The 17387-nt window shown below is 44.9% G+C and overlaps 1 protein-coding gene across 8 annotated transcripts in view; it reads left to right on the top strand.

Moving 5' to 3' along the window:
- Rufy3 (RUN and FYVE domain containing 3) overlaps window positions 1-15392 on the top strand; it is a 92758-nt gene extending 77366 nt beyond the window's left edge. For 4 of the 8 annotated variants that reach the window (XM_075942448.1, XM_075942450.1, XM_075942451.1 and 1 more), the window contains one exon: window positions 1315-3445. In XM_075942448.1, the coding sequence (XP_075798563.1) occupies window positions 1315-1387 (73 nt within the window). In that variant the 3' untranslated portion in view covers window positions 1388-3445. Of the gene's footprint in view, window positions 1-1314; window positions 3446-3664; window positions 3818-6048; window positions 6146-8819; window positions 8882-10291; window positions 10320-12030; window positions 12100-13914 lie in introns of those variants that run through there. The other 4 variants (XM_075942443.1, XM_075942445.1, XM_075942446.1 and 1 more) reach the window with 3 other exon arrangements.
- The last annotated feature ends 1995 nt before the right edge of the window (window positions 15393-17387 follow it).

The following is a 17387-nucleotide window of genomic DNA, read 5'->3' as shown; positions in this document are numbered from 1 at the left end:
TGGGTTGAAGTGTGTGGCCCTTTCTAAGTGAGCAGTGTTTGTAATTGTGTAGTTTGTTTGTCACTGAGGTCTTTAGATGTCTTCAGGTTAAGTGAGGTAGGGATTCTGAAAGGCAGATGTCCTCCAAGTGTTGGCCGTGGCTTGCTCTCCCATCTTGAACTCCTTCCTCTAATCTCTCTCATCTCCCCTCTCTCCTGAGTGGTTGTGTGGCTTTCGCTAACGCCTCCACTGTGCCTCTCACCTCCACCTGTCAGTTGGGAGTTTCCCTCTTCTACTCAGTCCTACCCACAAGTACTTCCTTCTTCCTGTGACATCCTCTTTCTCCTTTTGTCTGAAGTCACCCCCTCCCCCGTACCTCTGTAGCAACAGAGAAATGTCTGAGACTTCACAGTTCAATGCAGTGTAGCACCCAAGATCATCTGCCCTTTCTACCGCTAATGCCTGCTCATCACCCTTGTTATGCTTGAGCAAACCTGAATCATGTAGGCCATGCTTTCTGCTTCCTCATCCCTGTTGTTCTGATAGTTCCACCAATTATGCATGGTCCCTTCCACTCCCTTCTTCAAATCCATTTTTCACATGAAGGTTCAAATGCCACATTCTGATATTGGCTTCCTCTGATACCTCTTTCCAGCTAGGATTGGCACTTTGTATCCACCGATCCCATCCTGCCTGGCATCTCTCACTGTGCACTTCACCTTGTAGTCTCTTGTCTTCTCAGAGTGTGAGCTCTTTGCAGTTAGTTAACTAATTGTTCCAGTTCTGTCTTAGGATCTGTCACAGTTCTTGAATGCACATGGCATAAGCTGATGGATGAATGAATGGATGGGTGGGTGGGTGGATGAATGAATGGATGGGTGAATGGATGGATGGATGGATGGATGGATGGATGGATGGATGGATGGGATGGGTGACTTCCTTCAGGTGAGTCTTGGCCAGGGAGGAGAGTCCTGAACAGCGGAGCATGTTAGTGTTAACACTGAAGCTAATTGCAGACTTACAAATGAGGCCGAAACTTTGGCACGGTTGGTCCTGCTATGAATGATAGATGAAAATGAATCCATTTCTATAGCAGATTATCCAAGTGCTTGCTCATGATTACTGATATTTTATGATTTAATAAACTGATGATCATGTTCATAAGTTGTACTTTTGTAATGTAGGAAACTATTTCTCAGTGATGTTGACTTGGCAGTTAAGACCAAGAGAACTAAAATAATGACGACTCATCTGACTGATTTTCTTGCTGTCTTTGTTTCCTGTTTATCCATTTTCTCATTACCCTTCCAACTCATTTTTTATTTTTATTTTAAGTGAAAAAGATTTGGTGAAACAGGCAAAGACCTTAAATAGTGCCGCAAATAAACTGATCCCAAAACATCACTAGACACTTCATAGATGGTCGCCTCTCAAGTCTGATGTTACAAAATAACTATAAGAGGAAGAAGTCAGAAATTCCTACATTTAAGCTCTGATTCTATATTTAAAAAAGTCACCAAAAGTTGACCTTGAATTTGTTGGACTTAAAAAAAAATAGTTCGATATATAGGTTGGGTTTTGTTGTTGCTGCTGTTATTTTCTCCCCCAGAGTTAGAAATTTTGGTATGGGTTCCTCATTAAATACCAAATAAACTTTGAGAAATATTTCTGAGTTGAACAATAAATCAAAAGACCATCTTCAGGAAGCCTGGGGAACAGAAGCATTGTACATGTGTCCTTGATAGTGATCAGACTCTGTAGGTGGCCCATTTCCCCATCAGTGAGCCTGTTCTCTGCCGTGTAATGCAGGCAGGTGTCACCTGGGGACCTTGGGCCTAAAGTAGCTCTGTCTCTTAGACCGTGACTCCTCTTCTCTTGCCTTGTGTAGGTTTAATCCCCAGCCCAAGAAAAGTACTTAGTATTTCATTACACTTCTATTCTCAGTAACCAAGACTGCTTGCAGTTTCTTTTTCCCTTAGTGATTTTGGACAAAAACAGCATCCTTGCATTTCTTTAAAGTATTTAGAAGCAAAGTAGTAATTAGGTAGCTCTTACTGTCCTAGTGCAGAAGCTGGGAACCCCTCTTGACACGCGTCACCTCTACCTCTGCCCTTCTCTGCCATCCTCCGTACTACTTAGGTAGCTCAGAGAGAACACTTTAATACAAATACGATTTTCAGATCTACCCTGCTTTTTTCCTCCTGGGATAGAGAGGCCACAGTGTAGTCATGACTTCCGACCTGCCGTCCTTGCCTGGAACACTGGCCCAAGAGCTTCTATCACTTTTTTTTTGTGATAGATATTTGCAAAAGGTTCTAGTTACTAAAAACAAATAATTTCAAATGAGAAATCAATAATGCAGTAGCATTGGTTAGTATCAAAACAAAGATCCTCAGTAGATAGCCACAGCAATACTAGCAGGGCTTTTTCCTAAGTGACTGCAGAGCTAACCCTTTCTAGGCTCTACACTGTAAATAATCCTATAAATACTTTGATTTAGAAAAAACTATTTTTGATTTGGGGAGGCAGGCTTTTATATACATGAGCCTTTACTCCATCCAGCGGGTTTGGCACAGTGCCTGGGGTTTTGTTCCATGTTTTCTGTCCCTCCTTCTGGCATGCTATGTAGCATTGCCCCTGCTAAGAGAGAGGCAAAGATAATTCCTTTGCTTCAATTTTTTTACTTTCTTGGCAAAACATAATTAAGAGTGTAACCAAGTGTGTGTGCTTTTATAGGTCCTCAAAGGGCCTGTGTTAGAGCCAACTTAATGGAGGATCCTTAAACTCATTTTAATTCTTATAACTTTGCACCTATATAAATAATCCTCCTCTTGCGTTCTGCTGCTCATCAGCCTTTTATGGTGATGAGTTGCTTTTTACCATACCCATTGAAAGGGAATAATCAAACCAACAAAAGTTAGACTACATATAGCATGCCTATAAATTCTATTACAGAAAGCCTCAAATATTCCACCGTATAAGAATGATCCTTTATAGGTGCAAAGCTATAAGACATTTAGAAGAAAGCATCCATAAGAAGCTCCCAGAGAATATGGTCAGGAGTCTTGGGAACCCCAATGCTGAGTGTTTTACTGCTTGGTCACCCCATGATAGAAGTGGAAAGGGCAGACACAGCTAGACTTTCAGAGAGGCTTGTCCTTATGGAATCATGAGAGGCTTGGGTAAGGGTTGCTAGAGATTGCCCTCCAGCTTCCTGTGGTCAGGGAAGGGTCAGGAAATCACGGTAACCCACATGAGAAGGCAGCTCCGCCTGCACCTTCAGCTATATGTGGAAGGCAGAAGGATACCGTCCCAGCCTGTTAGGAAAGAAAGACAGTGGCTTCAACATAATTGATTGTGTACTTGAGGGTGGCTCTGGATATGGATTTCCAAAAAGTGATGTCTTCTTGTTGATCACCTAATGGCTGTAAACTGTAGTACTAGAATAAAAAAATAGAAAACCAGCTTCCCCTCTGCCTGGTTCACCTTCATCTTGCTTTTCTTTAGAATTTGTTTCTTCTCCATCTTTTTCCCCATCGTAATTTCTTCCTGTGTCCTACATTTTTTTTCCCTCTGTCTCCTTTTACTTTCTCTCCCTTGGGTTTTTATTTTATGTTTGTGAACTTGGTCTTCCTCCCCACCATGGCTTTTGTTTTTATCACAAGTTCATATGGCTCACATTCAGATTGCGCCAGGCTGAGCGAGGCCGCCAGTCTGCTGAGTTGGACAACAGGCTCTTCAAACAGGACTTCGGAGACAAGATCAACAGTCTGCAGCTGGAAGTGGAGGCACTCACCAGGCAGCGGTGAACAGGGGCAGCTTGGCCAGCAGGGTGGTGGTGGGTACTGCACAGGAGGGTGGTGGTGGGTACTGCACAGGAGGGTGGTGGTGGGTACTGCACAGGAGGGTGGTGGGTACTGCACAGGAGGGTGGTGGATACTGCACAGGAGGGTGGTGGTGGGTACTGCACAGGAGGGTGGTGGATACTGCACAGGAGGGTGGTGGTGGGTACTGCACAGGAGGGTGGTGGGTACTGCACAGGAGGGTGGTGGTGGGTACTGCACAGGAGGGTGGTGGATACTGCACAGGAGGGTGGTGGTGGGTACTGCACAGGAGGGTGGTGGGTACTGCACAGGAGGGTGGTGGATACTGCACAGGAGGGTGGTGGGTACTGCACAGGAGGGTGGTGGGTACTGCACAGGAGGGTGGTGGGTACTGCACAGGAGGGTGGTGGGTACTGCACAGGAGGGTGGTGGTGGATACTGCACAGGAGGGTGGTGGTGGGTACTGCACAGGAGGGTGGTGGGTACTGCACAGGAGGGTGGTGGTGGGTACTGCACAGGAGGGTGGTGGTGGGTACTGCACAGGAGGGTGGTGGGTACTGCACAGGAGGGTGGTGGTGGGTACTGCACAGGAGGGTGGTGGGTACTGCACAGGAGGGTGGTGGTGGGTACTGCACAGGAGGGTGGTGGGTACTGCACAGGAGGGTGGTGGGTACTGCACAGGAGGGTGGTGGTGGATACTGCACAGGAGGGTGGTGGTGGGTACTGCACAGGAGGGTGGTGGTGGGTACTGCACAGGAGGGTGGTGGTGGGTACTGCACAGGAGGGTGGTGGTGGGTACTGCACAGGAGGGTGGTGGTGGGTACTGCACAGGAGGGTGGTGGTGGGTACTGCACAGGAGGGTGGTGGTGGGTACTGCACAGGAGGGTGGTGGTGGGTACTGCACAGGAGGGTGGTGGTGGGTACTGCACAGGAGGGTGGTGGTGGATACTGCACAGGAGGGTGGTGGTGGGTACTGCACAGGAGGGTGGTGGGTACTGCACAGGAGGGTGGTGGTGGGTACTGCACAGGAGGGTGGTGGTGGGTACTGCACAGGAGGGTGGTGGTGGGTACTGCACAGGAGGGTGGTGGTGGATACTGCACAGGAGGGTGGTGGTGGGTACTGCACAGGAGGGTGGTGGTGGGTACTGCACAGGAGGGTGGTGGTGGGTACTGCACAGGAGGGTGGTGGTGGGTACTGCACAGGAGGGTGGTGGTGGGTACTGCACAGGAGGGTGGTGGTGGGTACTGCACAGGAGGGTGGTGGTGGGTACTGCACAGGAGGGAGGCTCCACAGCAAAGAGGAAGTCAGGTCTTGAGCCGTCTAGGCTTGATCTCTCCAGTGTCTTTCACAAACAGTGGGAACTCAGAAAGCGTCACATGGCTGAACAGTTCCAAAATCCACTCAACATTTATTTATCAAATAGTTTCGAACTGACTGCTGGACATGGTGGCACAGGCTGAAATCTCAGCCGAGACAGGAGCCCAGAGCCAAGTTGGGCTGCACATAGTGACACTCTCGTCTTCAAAAACTAAAATAAAAAGAGAATTTGAGACCAAGTTCCCAAATATATAGTAATTGATATCTAATCTGATTTTAGTGACAACAGTTAACATCTTCTGAATTCCTACAGTGTCTTGTATATGTTTCACAACACTTCTTACTGCCCCTACTTTGAGATAAAGTGACAGCTTAGAGGGGTTAGTGTGTCCCAGTTCACACTAGTAAGCTAGTAAGTGCCTACAGTGCCCCTTTAAAAACCTGTTTCTCTGACTAAACTCTAAGTACTCTCTCATGCCACCTGTCACGTTGGATGCATTTTGGTGCTGAAGCCACTGACTGCAAACGAGGGAGTCTGGTGGCTGAAAAACTCAAAGCGACCAGGGGTGCTTTGGGTATAGGGTGTGTGGGAACTATGTAGAGAACTATAGAGACCAGCCAAACAGCTCTCACTCGGTTGTAGTATAAGTACATTGTCATCCAGATAACCGCAGCTCTTCATTAAGAATTAGTGTGAAATAATTGACCTGCTAAAACTGGCCACTCCTAACTTGCATTCTGAATTGCCAGAAAAAAAGAGTAAACATGGAAGCATTACTAGCTTTACTGTGTTCTGCTGTTTTACAGCTTGGTTGTCCATATATTTCTGGTAACTTTATCAGGCATTAAAACTTAATTGCTGAACTTCTTTAGAATATATGAATATAGAAATCAGAATTTTCAACCTTTCTTCTCTCACCTGACCAGGACTCAGCTGGAGTTAGAACTGAAGCAAGAAAAGGAGAAGAGGTCACAAAACAGGAGCACCCCAGGAAAGGGGACCCAGAAGCCGGAGCCCCACCCAGTGAGTGTGTTCTTTATTCAGGTGCTCATTCCACCTACATCTTACGACCTAGCCTCATGGGTCCAGCGGGTCTTTCACTGCCCACACGCTTAGTTCCTCAGGTCCTGTGGGACATAGCATGTGGACATGCTTAGTTCCTGTGGGCCACAGTATGCAAACATGCTTAGTTCCTGTGGGCCACGGTGTGCAGACATGCTTAGTTCCTGTGGGCCACAGTGTGCAAACATGTTTTGTTCCTGTGGGCCACAGTGTGCAGACATGCTTAGTTCCTGTGGGCCACAGTGTGCAAACATGTTTTGTTCCTGTGGACCACAGTGTGCAGACATGCTTAGTTCCTGTGGACCACAGTGTGCAGACATGCTTAGTTCCTGTGGGCCACAGTGTGCAAACATGTTTTGTTCCTGTGGACCACAGTGTGCAGACATGCTTAGTTCCTGTGGACCACAGTGTGCAGACATGCTTAGTTCCTGTGGGCTACAGTGTGCAGACAGCAAAGTGAGCTTCTCAGAATGGAGGAAACTGTGATCCCGAGCTGACCTCTAAGATGATCTTGGACTTGCTCTGCTGGAAAAGAAAATGACTCTTTTCCTTTGAATTGTTTAGTATTCTGGTATCATTGTAAATGATAGAGGTTGACAGAGGTTTCTGTCCAGCCTGGTCCTGCAACTGTTCATCCCAAAGAAACACAAAAAGACCCACGTTAAGTATAAACTGTTTGGCCTAGTAGTTCAGGCTTCTTATTAATTAACTCTTACATCTTACATTAACCCATAACTCTTGTCTGTGTTAGCCACGTGGCTTGGTACCTTTATCAGTGAGGTATTCTCATCTTATGTTCTCTGCATCTGGGTGACAACTGGAGACTGAGCCTTTCCTCTTCCCAGAATTCTCCTGTTCTGGTTTCCCCGCCTATACATCCTGCCGGGCTACTGGCCAATCAGCATTTTATTAAACTAATACAAGTGACAGACAGGTCTTTACAGGGTACAAGACCATTGTCCCACAGCATAAATGGAGTCATAATTAATACTGTTTAATATGGTATAATAGCCCCTCCTAACCCCAAGTTTTCCTTCAACAGAATTTCCTCAGCTCTGGGTTTGCTTCTTGGGGCCCTCTGTGTCATGTGGACTTCAGTGGGAATATACACAAGGAGCATCTTTTATAAGGAGAAGAAAGTAGAATTACAGAATAATATCATGTAGAATGGTTAAAGAACAGAATGGAGCTTTCTGTGTAACAGTCTTGAAAGCTGCTAGCACCTGCAGGGGTGAGGAGCCACAAGATCATCTCGGGGAGCAGAAACAGGGCCAGCCTCTGGAAATGATGCAACTTAGAAAGCATGAGACATTTCTGTTCTATTCAGAGGAGCAAGCACCTTTGTGTATTAGCACATGCAGCATAGGGCATGCGGTATAATTTCTAGAGAACTGCTAGTTTGCTGCAGAGCCCACAGGAATGGTAAATGGAACTGTGTTACCTAGTGCACACTGCTATTTGAAATGTGCAGAGAAGCACCAGGCAGTGTGTTCTTTACTACTTTGAGTGCAGGTAAATCTAAAGGCCTGAGGAGGTCTACCTATCTTGCTTTACTTTCCCAAGAAGACTGTAAGTTTTTGCTTTGAATTGATTGCTGTGAAGAGAGCTTCTTGGAAGGTAAATGTTGCATTGACCTCTCTTGCCTGATGCTGTGGTGGTCTAAGAACTTAGTCCGCTTTTGGAAGCAAATGGACTGCAGTTCAGAGCACATGTACATATTTATAGATATAGATATGTACCGCTGCCTGCTCAGATAGATAGACAGACAGACAGACAGATACATAGATAGATAGATGATAGATAGATAGATGATAGATAGATAGATAGATAGATAGATAGATAGATAGATAGACAGATAGACAGACACATAGATAGATAGATAGATAGATAGATAGATAGATAGATAGATAGATAGACACATAGATAGATAGATAGATAGATAGATAGATAGATAGATAGATAGACAGATACATGATAGATAGATAGATAGATAGATAGATAGATAGATAGACAGATACATGATAGATAGATAGATAGATAGATAGATAGATAGATAGATAGATAGACAGACAGATACATACATACATACATACATACATACATACATAGACAGACAGACAGACAGACAGACAGACAGATAGATAGATAGATAGATATACAGAGATAGAGATATAGAGATACACCTCACAGAAGAAAACTCACCTGTGTACAGGTTAGAGTCATTGGCCGTGGGGCAGCTACAGGACTGTCCAGAGGGTCGCACATCCAGTGGCTCGACTGTGCTGGGTTTGGAAAAGTCAGGAAAGAAGATACTTTTCACAAGTACCAGCTTACCTTGAACCCATTAAAGAGGCCATTTCTTTTAGATTGTATTTGAATTCCAGGAAACAAAATACTCCTAAAGTAACTACTTCTAAATTCTATCAGAATGTTTTAATAACTTTTGGAGTAGAGTATGAGGAAGCTGGTTTGAAAGTTAAGTCCTTTCTCTAAGTAAGTACAGAAGGAAGGAAGGGGAGAGACGGGGGCAGGGGGGAGTGAGCTACTCTTTGTACCCAAGTTGAGACAGTACAGAAGAAGCCTAGGGTACCATCACCATTTAGGGTCCTGAATAATGCTGGGGTTTTTTTGGCAGGATGGGAAGCGCAGACTTCAAGAAGAAAATGTTAAACAGAAAAGGCTGGAAGAAAGCCACAGGTGATTATAATGCATATTAAGCTATAAAGTCATTCTGCATTGGTGGGAAGGGGGCTCCTGATATTAGGGTACTGACACGGAGCTGTGAAGCAGAAAGACAGCTAAAGAGAAAGCTAGTAGATAATAAACCAGATAACTCATTAGCCAAGTCACCTAACCAGCCTGTCCCCTACTGTTCCTCAACTTATGTTATCATTTTAAAAGATTATTTCTCAACTGAGTATAGTTCCTCACACAATAGTCCCAGCCCTTGGGAGGGTAAATCAGGATGTGAATTCATCAGTATTTGTTTCCACTCACCTGCCAAGCTTAAGATAAATATTCTCATTCTCTTCTCATTCCCTTAAATGTCGGTGCTTTGTTTGTTTGTTTTTTATTTGTTTGTCTGAAACAGAGTTTCCCTTTGTAGCCTCGGCTGTTTGGGAGCTCACTCTGTAGACCAGGCTGGCCTCAACTCTATCCACCAGCCTCTGCCTCCCGAGTACTGGGATTAAAGGTGTGCACCACCACTCCCAGCTCCTGTCTGTTATTTTTAATTGCTTTATCTCTGGGACACTGTGGCAAATTCTAGGACCTATTTCAGCCAGAACGGCAACCACAGAACACAGGACATTCGGAGGCTTGTTCAGCATAGGTGTTTGTCTGTCCTCTGCTTCTCAGCTGAGGAGAACAGGAACCGTTGTAGCTGCATTTTACTGAATAGGAGTGAGCTCTTCGCTGTGCTGCTGGAGGAAGAGTTCAGCCTGTGTGGTACAGGTTTTCATATATGGCCTCAGGACAGTCTGATTCACGTGATGAGTTTCCTAAAGCTTCCAATGTAAGAGTATTTGAGGAATGAAGACGAATATATGGCATATGATAATGGGTAGATGCTCATAATCTCAGATATAATAAAACTTTAAAAAATACATTGGAATTTTTAAAAATATTTATTTATTTATTATGTATACAATGTTGTCTGTATGCCTGCAGGCCAGAAGAGGGCACCAGACCTCGTTACAGATGTGAGCCACCATGTGGTTGTTGGGAATTGAACTCAAGACCTTTGGAAGAGCAGGCAATGCTTTTAACCACTGAGCCATCTCTCCAGCCCCGAGCCATTGGAATTTTACATGATATACCAAATGCTATTTTCTAGGTAGTAAAAAGGAAAGATAAAATAAACTCCACATATTGTTTGTAAATCAGATCTGTGATGTATGTCAGGGTTCAGATAGTCTCGTAAAAGATTTAACCAAATTGTCCAGAATTCTGGATGTCAAAATTAATAATGACATTTTCCCCAGCAGTATAAAGGGAGGGCAGCATCGCCTAATTATTGAGTATTGTCCTGAGCATTTCTTCAGATTCTGTAGTGGAAATACAGTAAGTCATATTTGACATTTGTTACCCTTTATTTCCCCACTATAGGCTGCTGACTCACTCTACCGACGAATGGGTAAGACTCCTGTTTTGTTTTGTTTTGTTTCCTGTCTTGGAACTTACTCTTGTAGACCAGGCTGGCCTTGAACTCACAGAGATCCGCCCCCCTCTGCCTCCCGAGTGCTGGGATTAAAGGCGTGCGCCACCACCGCCCAGCAAGACTCCTGTTTTAAAACGTCTTGCACACCATTACAAAGTCCATGTGCCATGGCTAGCCAGGAAACAAGATAACATGGGAGGAGGACAGGTGGACACAGTCCTCAGTGTAGCATTTTCTTAACAATATATTTTTTAATTTATTTATTTATAGTTGCTTTTTCGAGACAAAGTTTCTCTGTGTAGCCTTGGCTGTCCTGGAACTAGCTCTGTAGACCAGGGTGGCCTCAAACTCAACAGAGACCTGCCTGCCTCTGCCTTCTGAGTGCTGGGATCAAAGGCACCACCACTGCCTGGCTAGCTCCTTAATACTCTAATGTGTTGGAAAAGATGCACTTGATGTTTGTCGATGGGAATCATGTGACCGGGAGTCAGTGGTGTGCTCGGACCTACGGACATTTGGCCAACAGCAATTCTTATTCCCCACATGATGTCACCTCTGAGGAACAGCACCTAATCTTCAATCCCAGCGCCCATCTTCCCTCCCATGTTTCCCTTCAGAACAGGGCAGGCCTCCGCCTCCCAGGAGGAATTCTCAACTAAACTTAGAATATCGAGTTGCACCTCCCCTTACATTAAGGCTGGACAAGGCAGCCCAGGAGGAAAAGGGTCCCAAAAGCAGGCAAAAGACTCAAGACAACCCCCACCCTACTCCCAATGTTAGGAGTCCCACAAGAAGACCAAACTACACAACTATAACATAAATGCAGAGGTCATAGGTCAGACCTGTATATGTTCCCTGATATTGGTCCAGTCTCTGTGAGCCCCTATGAGCCCTGGTTAATTGATTTTGTGAGCTTTCTTGTTGTGTTCTTGACCCCTCTGACTCCTACAATCCTCTTCCCCCTTTTCAGCTGGTTTCCCCAAGCTCTGCCTAATGTTTGGCTGTGGGTCTCTGCATCTGCCCCCATAGCTGCTGGATGAAGGCTCTCTGATGACTATAATGCTGGTCTCCTGTGTACAAGCATAGCAGCGTCTCATTAGGAGTCATTTGATTGGCTTTGTTTGGTTCTATCCTAGATCCCTGGGCTGTCCATCCTCTGGGTCCTGGGCATTCCAGACTGTGTCAGGGGTGGGCTCCTGCTCATGGCATGGTCTCAGACAGACCAGTCATTGGTGACCACTCCGACAGTTTCTGTGGCACCTCTACTCCAGCACATCTTGCAGGCAAGACAAATTGTAGGTTGAAGGTTTTGTGGTTGGATTGGAATCCCAACCCCTCCACTGGAAGTCTTGCCTGGTTACAGGAGATGGTGGTTTAGGTGACTATAAAACAGCTTGAAAATACAATACGGCAACCCCATGAGATAGACATGTACTGCTACTATGCCTGGGGCACCTAATCAAGATTTAAAATGATTTCATGCTTGGTAGAGTAATGGAAGAGTAATGAGGCCGTGGATGCTTGGGTTTTCCTGTTAGAAACAGAATTCCGAGCTGAGATGATAGAACACTTGAGAGTATGTAATTTGTGTTTTCCCATCAGTGTGTGGTCTGGCTTTAGGAGCTAAGAACGTTACGACAGGCTCATGTTCTTGTGCTCAGGAGTTAACTGGTTTACTGTGTCTTAGGGTCAGCCCGAGCTCTCTGAAAAGCCACAGGTGTGCCAGCTGTGCCAGCACGACGTCAGCCTGAGGAAGGTGAGCGCTTCTCACAGACACATGCGCTGTTCAGCTCCTTGCCAAGAGCAAGCTACACTTCGCTGTGCAGAACACAGCATGCCTCTCATGGTGCCAGGGGGGAGCCAGAACTTACTATTTAACAGAAATACAAATAAGAACATACATAATTTGAAACAAATAAGGAAGTACTAATTTATAAAGTACACTATTTGGTGAGCACCCAGCTTTGTTTTTACTTTTTATTTAACTGGGTGAGAGAGGGGTGGGGAGGGAGGGACGTTACTCATGGTGCCCATACAGAGGTCAGAGGACAACTCTGAAGGGTCTGTTCCCTTCTCCAACCGTGGGTTCTAGGTTCTCAGTCTTTCATATTAAGCCCTTTTACCTGCAGAGCCATCTCACTGGGACCTTGTGTGGGTCGTGAGGCCCGGTCTCCTGTGTAGTCCAGATGGCCTGGGGCTGGCTGTGATCACCAACCATACTCCCTGGCCTATGTAACCAACCTCAAGAGCTGAAGTTGCGGTGTATACCTGCAACTAAGTCTGTGTTTCATTTTGTTTTCTGTTGATGGAACCCAGCCCCCGGTACCCCAGACAAGAGCTCTACACTGAGCCACATCCAGCTCCATACTACATGGCACATTATCCCAGCTCCATGGCTGGAGACTCCCACGCCCTAGTCTTTGGTTCATGTTCCTCTCAGGCTGCTGCGTGCTCAGAAGAGCAGAACGCTCTCCCCACCAGGCCCCTTTCCATGTGCTTTTGCCAGTTTGCCATCAGAGAATAGGTCTAGATCGGAAAGGCCCAACATCCTCAGTTGGCTTGGGACTGGCTAAATCCCTCAGCATCAATATGGTGCCCAGGTGTTATGTTCAAAGGATATTACATGTAAGTGCTTGAAGAATTATAAGAAATGTGCCCAAATTCTGGATTACATCATGCTGAATCTTAACAAAATTACAGTGTGGTATAGCCATAGATTAGCAGAACCATTGCTATATGGTTGGAAATTCATAAATATTACAAAACAGAAGAAACTGCTAACTTAATTCAATCTTTCACCTCCAATGTCCCGCTAACAAATTTACAATAAAAATGACAAGTCTTATGCCAACAAGACTGAGGCAGGAGGGTTCCAAGTTCAAGCTTAAATCCTTGTCTTAAAAAAAAAAACAGCCAGGTATTATAGTGTACACCTTTCATCCCAGCACTCCTAGAGGCAGGCCAGTCTCTTGTTAGTTCAAGGCCAGCAAAGGCTACACAGGGAGACCCTGCCTCAAAAACCCCCACCTTATTCCATGCACTCCTCAGATGAAGGTGTCTCTGGAGCCTTCTATGAAGGAAGTGCTGTCTGTGTGACCCTGTCGCGGCTGCCCTGGTGGCACTGCCGTGGCAACACATGGCTTGGCTACCAAAGGTTCAGAATGTATGGAGACTAGCATCCCTAGAAACAAGATGCAGGTAGCGGGATAGGGGCATCGGAGAGAAGCATTAAGCTTACCAGTGCTCTGGGAACTTTGAGGTGATGTTGAGCACACTTTAGCTTCTCCAAACCATTTCAGGGTGCTTAGAAACTGGCTAGAACTTAGAATTAGCCTACCCAACAGTGACTGTGGGGATCAAAAGTGTGAAGTGTGCTCCAGAGACTGAATATACTCTTGTCTCTCTTGATTCTGTGGTATCCATGCTAAATGATTAGGTCTAATAGCTGACTTCACGTTCCTTAGGAACATGTCTGGTCAGGGCCATTTAGCACACAGCGGCCACACTGTACTTTATTATGCACTGAGCAATGACGCATTTGACCCTTTCTATCCCACCCCCAATCTTGCAGAGCATGTGTACAAACTGCAGAGGAACCTTCTGTAACGCCTGCATGGCAGAGGAACTGCCTCTTCCTTCTAGCATCAAGCCGGAACGAGTGTGTAATCCCTGTCACAAACAGCTGATGAAGCAGTATTCCACCAGCCCATCCTAAGACTGGAGACCAAGACCCAGGCCAGAGTGTTGACGCTGGGCCTCTCCCTCCACATGTTAGATGCAGGATGTCCTGGAACCAGTCCTCAGAACCAACCTTAGTTGGTAGCAAAGATAGAAGTAAACCAGGTCCATGGGGCAAGGCCGCAATTGGAGGTGCTCGAACCTTTGCTCATCTTCTCTAATGAGTGTATAAATAAAAATTGCTGAGCCTTTCTCAACACCTAAACAAGCCCACTTTGGAGGGTTTAGAGGCATAGTCTTTGGGCTTTTTTTATATCTATGAGGTGATAAAACTGGGCTGTAGCTGAGTGGAAAAGCACTGCCTAGCAAGTATGAGACCCTGACTGCAGCATCACTGCCAAAAAAGATGGAAGGAAACATTACATTTCCATTCTCGGGGGGTAACAAGATGTTGCCAGGCGGTGGTGATGAACATCTTTAATCCCAGCACTCGGGAAGTAGAGGCAGGCAAATCTCAGTGTTCTAGGCCAGCCTGGTATCAGTGAGTTTCAGGACAGCTAGGACTGTTACACAGAGAAACCCTGTCTTGAGAGAAATAAAAACAAAAAAACAATTGTTGCCCAGGTGCTGCTGGACAGTTTCCTCTCACCTCCCACTACCTACCTCTTTAACCTGCCAAACTGTGAACCCAATCTCAGGGAAAGAAATTAAGAGTAATATAAAATCTGAATGTATTGGTAATAATATTGTAATGCATTATGTAATTTCAGGACCAGATTTTCTTTGTGGGGGTGGGGGAGACACCTATGAGGGTTTTGTGTGAACAAGAATATCTGTTTTTTTCCATAATGGCCCCAGAAGAATCTGCTCTCTTAGGATCCCTACCACAGCAAGTCATCTCTGTTACCCAGTCCCTCCCTCTTGCAAGTAGATTAAAGTAAAGCTAAGCCAGGTACTCATAATATGTCAATGGCAGAGGACAGGAACTCAACATTTAACTGTTCACTTGATAAGAAGTCCTTAACTACAGATCAGAACCCATAGGCAGGGTTCTTGGAAAGATAATATTCAAACATCTCTTCATAATAAACCCTCTGTAGAAGAGTGGGGGCGGGGCACACTGAAAAAAAGACTGAAAGAAATGGTTTCATTGCCGATTATGTCGTATGTTTGGATTGTTTGATTCCAGTCAAGACTCAGAAGACATGATTCTATGCATGCGCGGAATTCCGGGCTAAATGATGGGTACTGACAAATCTGTCTCCTAGAAAGGGGGAAAGCCCGGGAAAGTCGACATTTCAAAAGATAGTTCGCCTGCAGGTGACACTGAAGTTTAAGAATATTAGGAGGAAATAAAATTAGCAATTCTAACCTATTGTGTTGGCTGCCTCTTTTTAAATGTCCTTATGTGAATGAGTGTTCTCCTCTATGTGTGTGTGTCCAGGTCAGTTCCCCTAGAACCATAGAGACAGCTGGGAAATTCCCTGTGAATGCTGAAAACTGAAAGAGCAGCCAGTGCTCTTAACCACTGAGCCATGTCTCTAGCCCCCGCCTTTTTTTGTTTGTTTTACAAAATACTTTTTTGGGGGGTGGGTGGCTTGAGACAGGGTTTCTCTGTGTAGCCCTAACTAGGAACTAGCTTTATAAACCAGGCTGGCCTCGAACTCTGCCTCCTGAGTGCTGGAATTAAAGGCATGTGCTACCACCGCCTGGCATGCAATTTTTGGGGGGGGGGGATTTTTTTTTGCACATATTGTTTTTGGTGACAAGAGCAGTTTTCGGGACTATATATGAGGGGCAGAAGGACTGATTAGCTTTGAATTAAGGAGCCAGCTGCTTAGCATGGACTATAAGAATAAATACAAAGATTTGAGGCTGTTATTTTATACCACCATCCCAAAAGCAAAAACAAGGAGCCAAGTCACGAATACTCAAATGTAAGTATCCCTAGGGAATCTTCCTTAAAAATTGCTTCCTAATATTTAACAGCATCAACCAAGTAAAGTAAAATAAACTAGATGCAAGAACTCACACAGTAAAAACTACAGAATGTTCCACATGAAATTAACTGACACTATGTTTATAGACTAGAAAACACCACCATGCAAACATGCAGGAGGCAGGCCCTGAATCCACACTAAAAGCCTAGGCAAAGGGATCACAAATTTAGGGCCTGACCTACATGGGAAGATCCTTTGGGGGCGGGGGGGGGAGGATATCCCCATACCATCCAAATTTTCTGCAGAAATGGAGGGGGGGTCTTTCCTAAGATTTTATTCATACAATTTCAAGGAACTTCCTAGTCAACTCTATAAAGTGTGAATTCAGAGGCCACATAATGTCAACACTTCAAACTACAGTAACCACGTCAAAATGATACTGGCATAAAGCACAGGCAACCTAGAAATAAACCTGTTAAGTATAATCTCTGACAAGGGTGCCAAGACCACTTGCTACAACAAAGTATTGAGAAAACTGGACACCCATGTGCACAGAAATAAAGTTGGACTCTTGTAGCACACAAAAGACAAAGTTGACCAGCACAAAGTGTAAGAGCCAAACTTCTGAAAAGGCTTCATGACATTGGATTTAGTGATGACATTCTAGATATAACATAAAAGCATAGGCAACAAAAGAAAAACCTGCAGAAATAAAAGTCTGTCTAGTTGAGTTTGTGTAGGACTATAGTCCCACCAATTCAGCAGGTGAAGGCACTGCAGACCCAAAAGCTGAAAATTTCTGCAACTTATCCAGTGTGCTGGCCAGTTTTCTGTCAGTTTGACACATCTGCTCCCGGCAGCACCGATTACCTCAAAGAGGCACCAAAGAAACTTCATATGGAGTTTGCTTTCATTATGGCAAAAGCTAGCCATGTAGGCAAAGAAAATGCCCTTGCCTCAATTGCTACCAGTCACAGTCCAAACTGGACCAGCAGGATACAAGAAAGGCAACTGCCAAACTTTGCTCAGACAGGTAGAACGGTTCTTCAGAATTCCCTGCTTCACAGGAACATTGGTCAGGTATGCTAAGCCTGTAGACCAAACATGGATGCCGCAACATTACTTTGGGTGACTGTCCAAGCAGCTTGAGATTAGGTCATTATGTAACATTTCACCCCTTCTGAGTCTTTGAGGGAGTTGAAGACTAGATAGTTATAGCTTTTCTCCGTTATAATAAAAGATAAGTTAGGTGCAAACTTTGGACTTCATAGTAAGTTTTTTCTCTAACTTTGTCAAGTACAAATAGACTAAATATTGTAACTATAATTCTTACTTGACAACTTTTTGCCATTTATGATCTTACTATGTAAGAGTTAAAAACCTTTTTAATTATGATAAAAAGGAGAAAATACTGTGGATTAATCAT

Source organism: Microtus pennsylvanicus, chromosome 12, assembly GCF_037038515.1.
Source record: "Microtus pennsylvanicus isolate mMicPen1 chromosome 12, mMicPen1.hap1, whole genome shotgun sequence".
Classification (NCBI taxonomy): domain Eukaryota; kingdom Metazoa; phylum Chordata; class Mammalia; order Rodentia; family Cricetidae; genus Microtus; species Microtus pennsylvanicus.
Note: the sequence above shows the minus strand (reverse complement) of the source record. Positions and strands in the feature narration are given on the sequence as shown.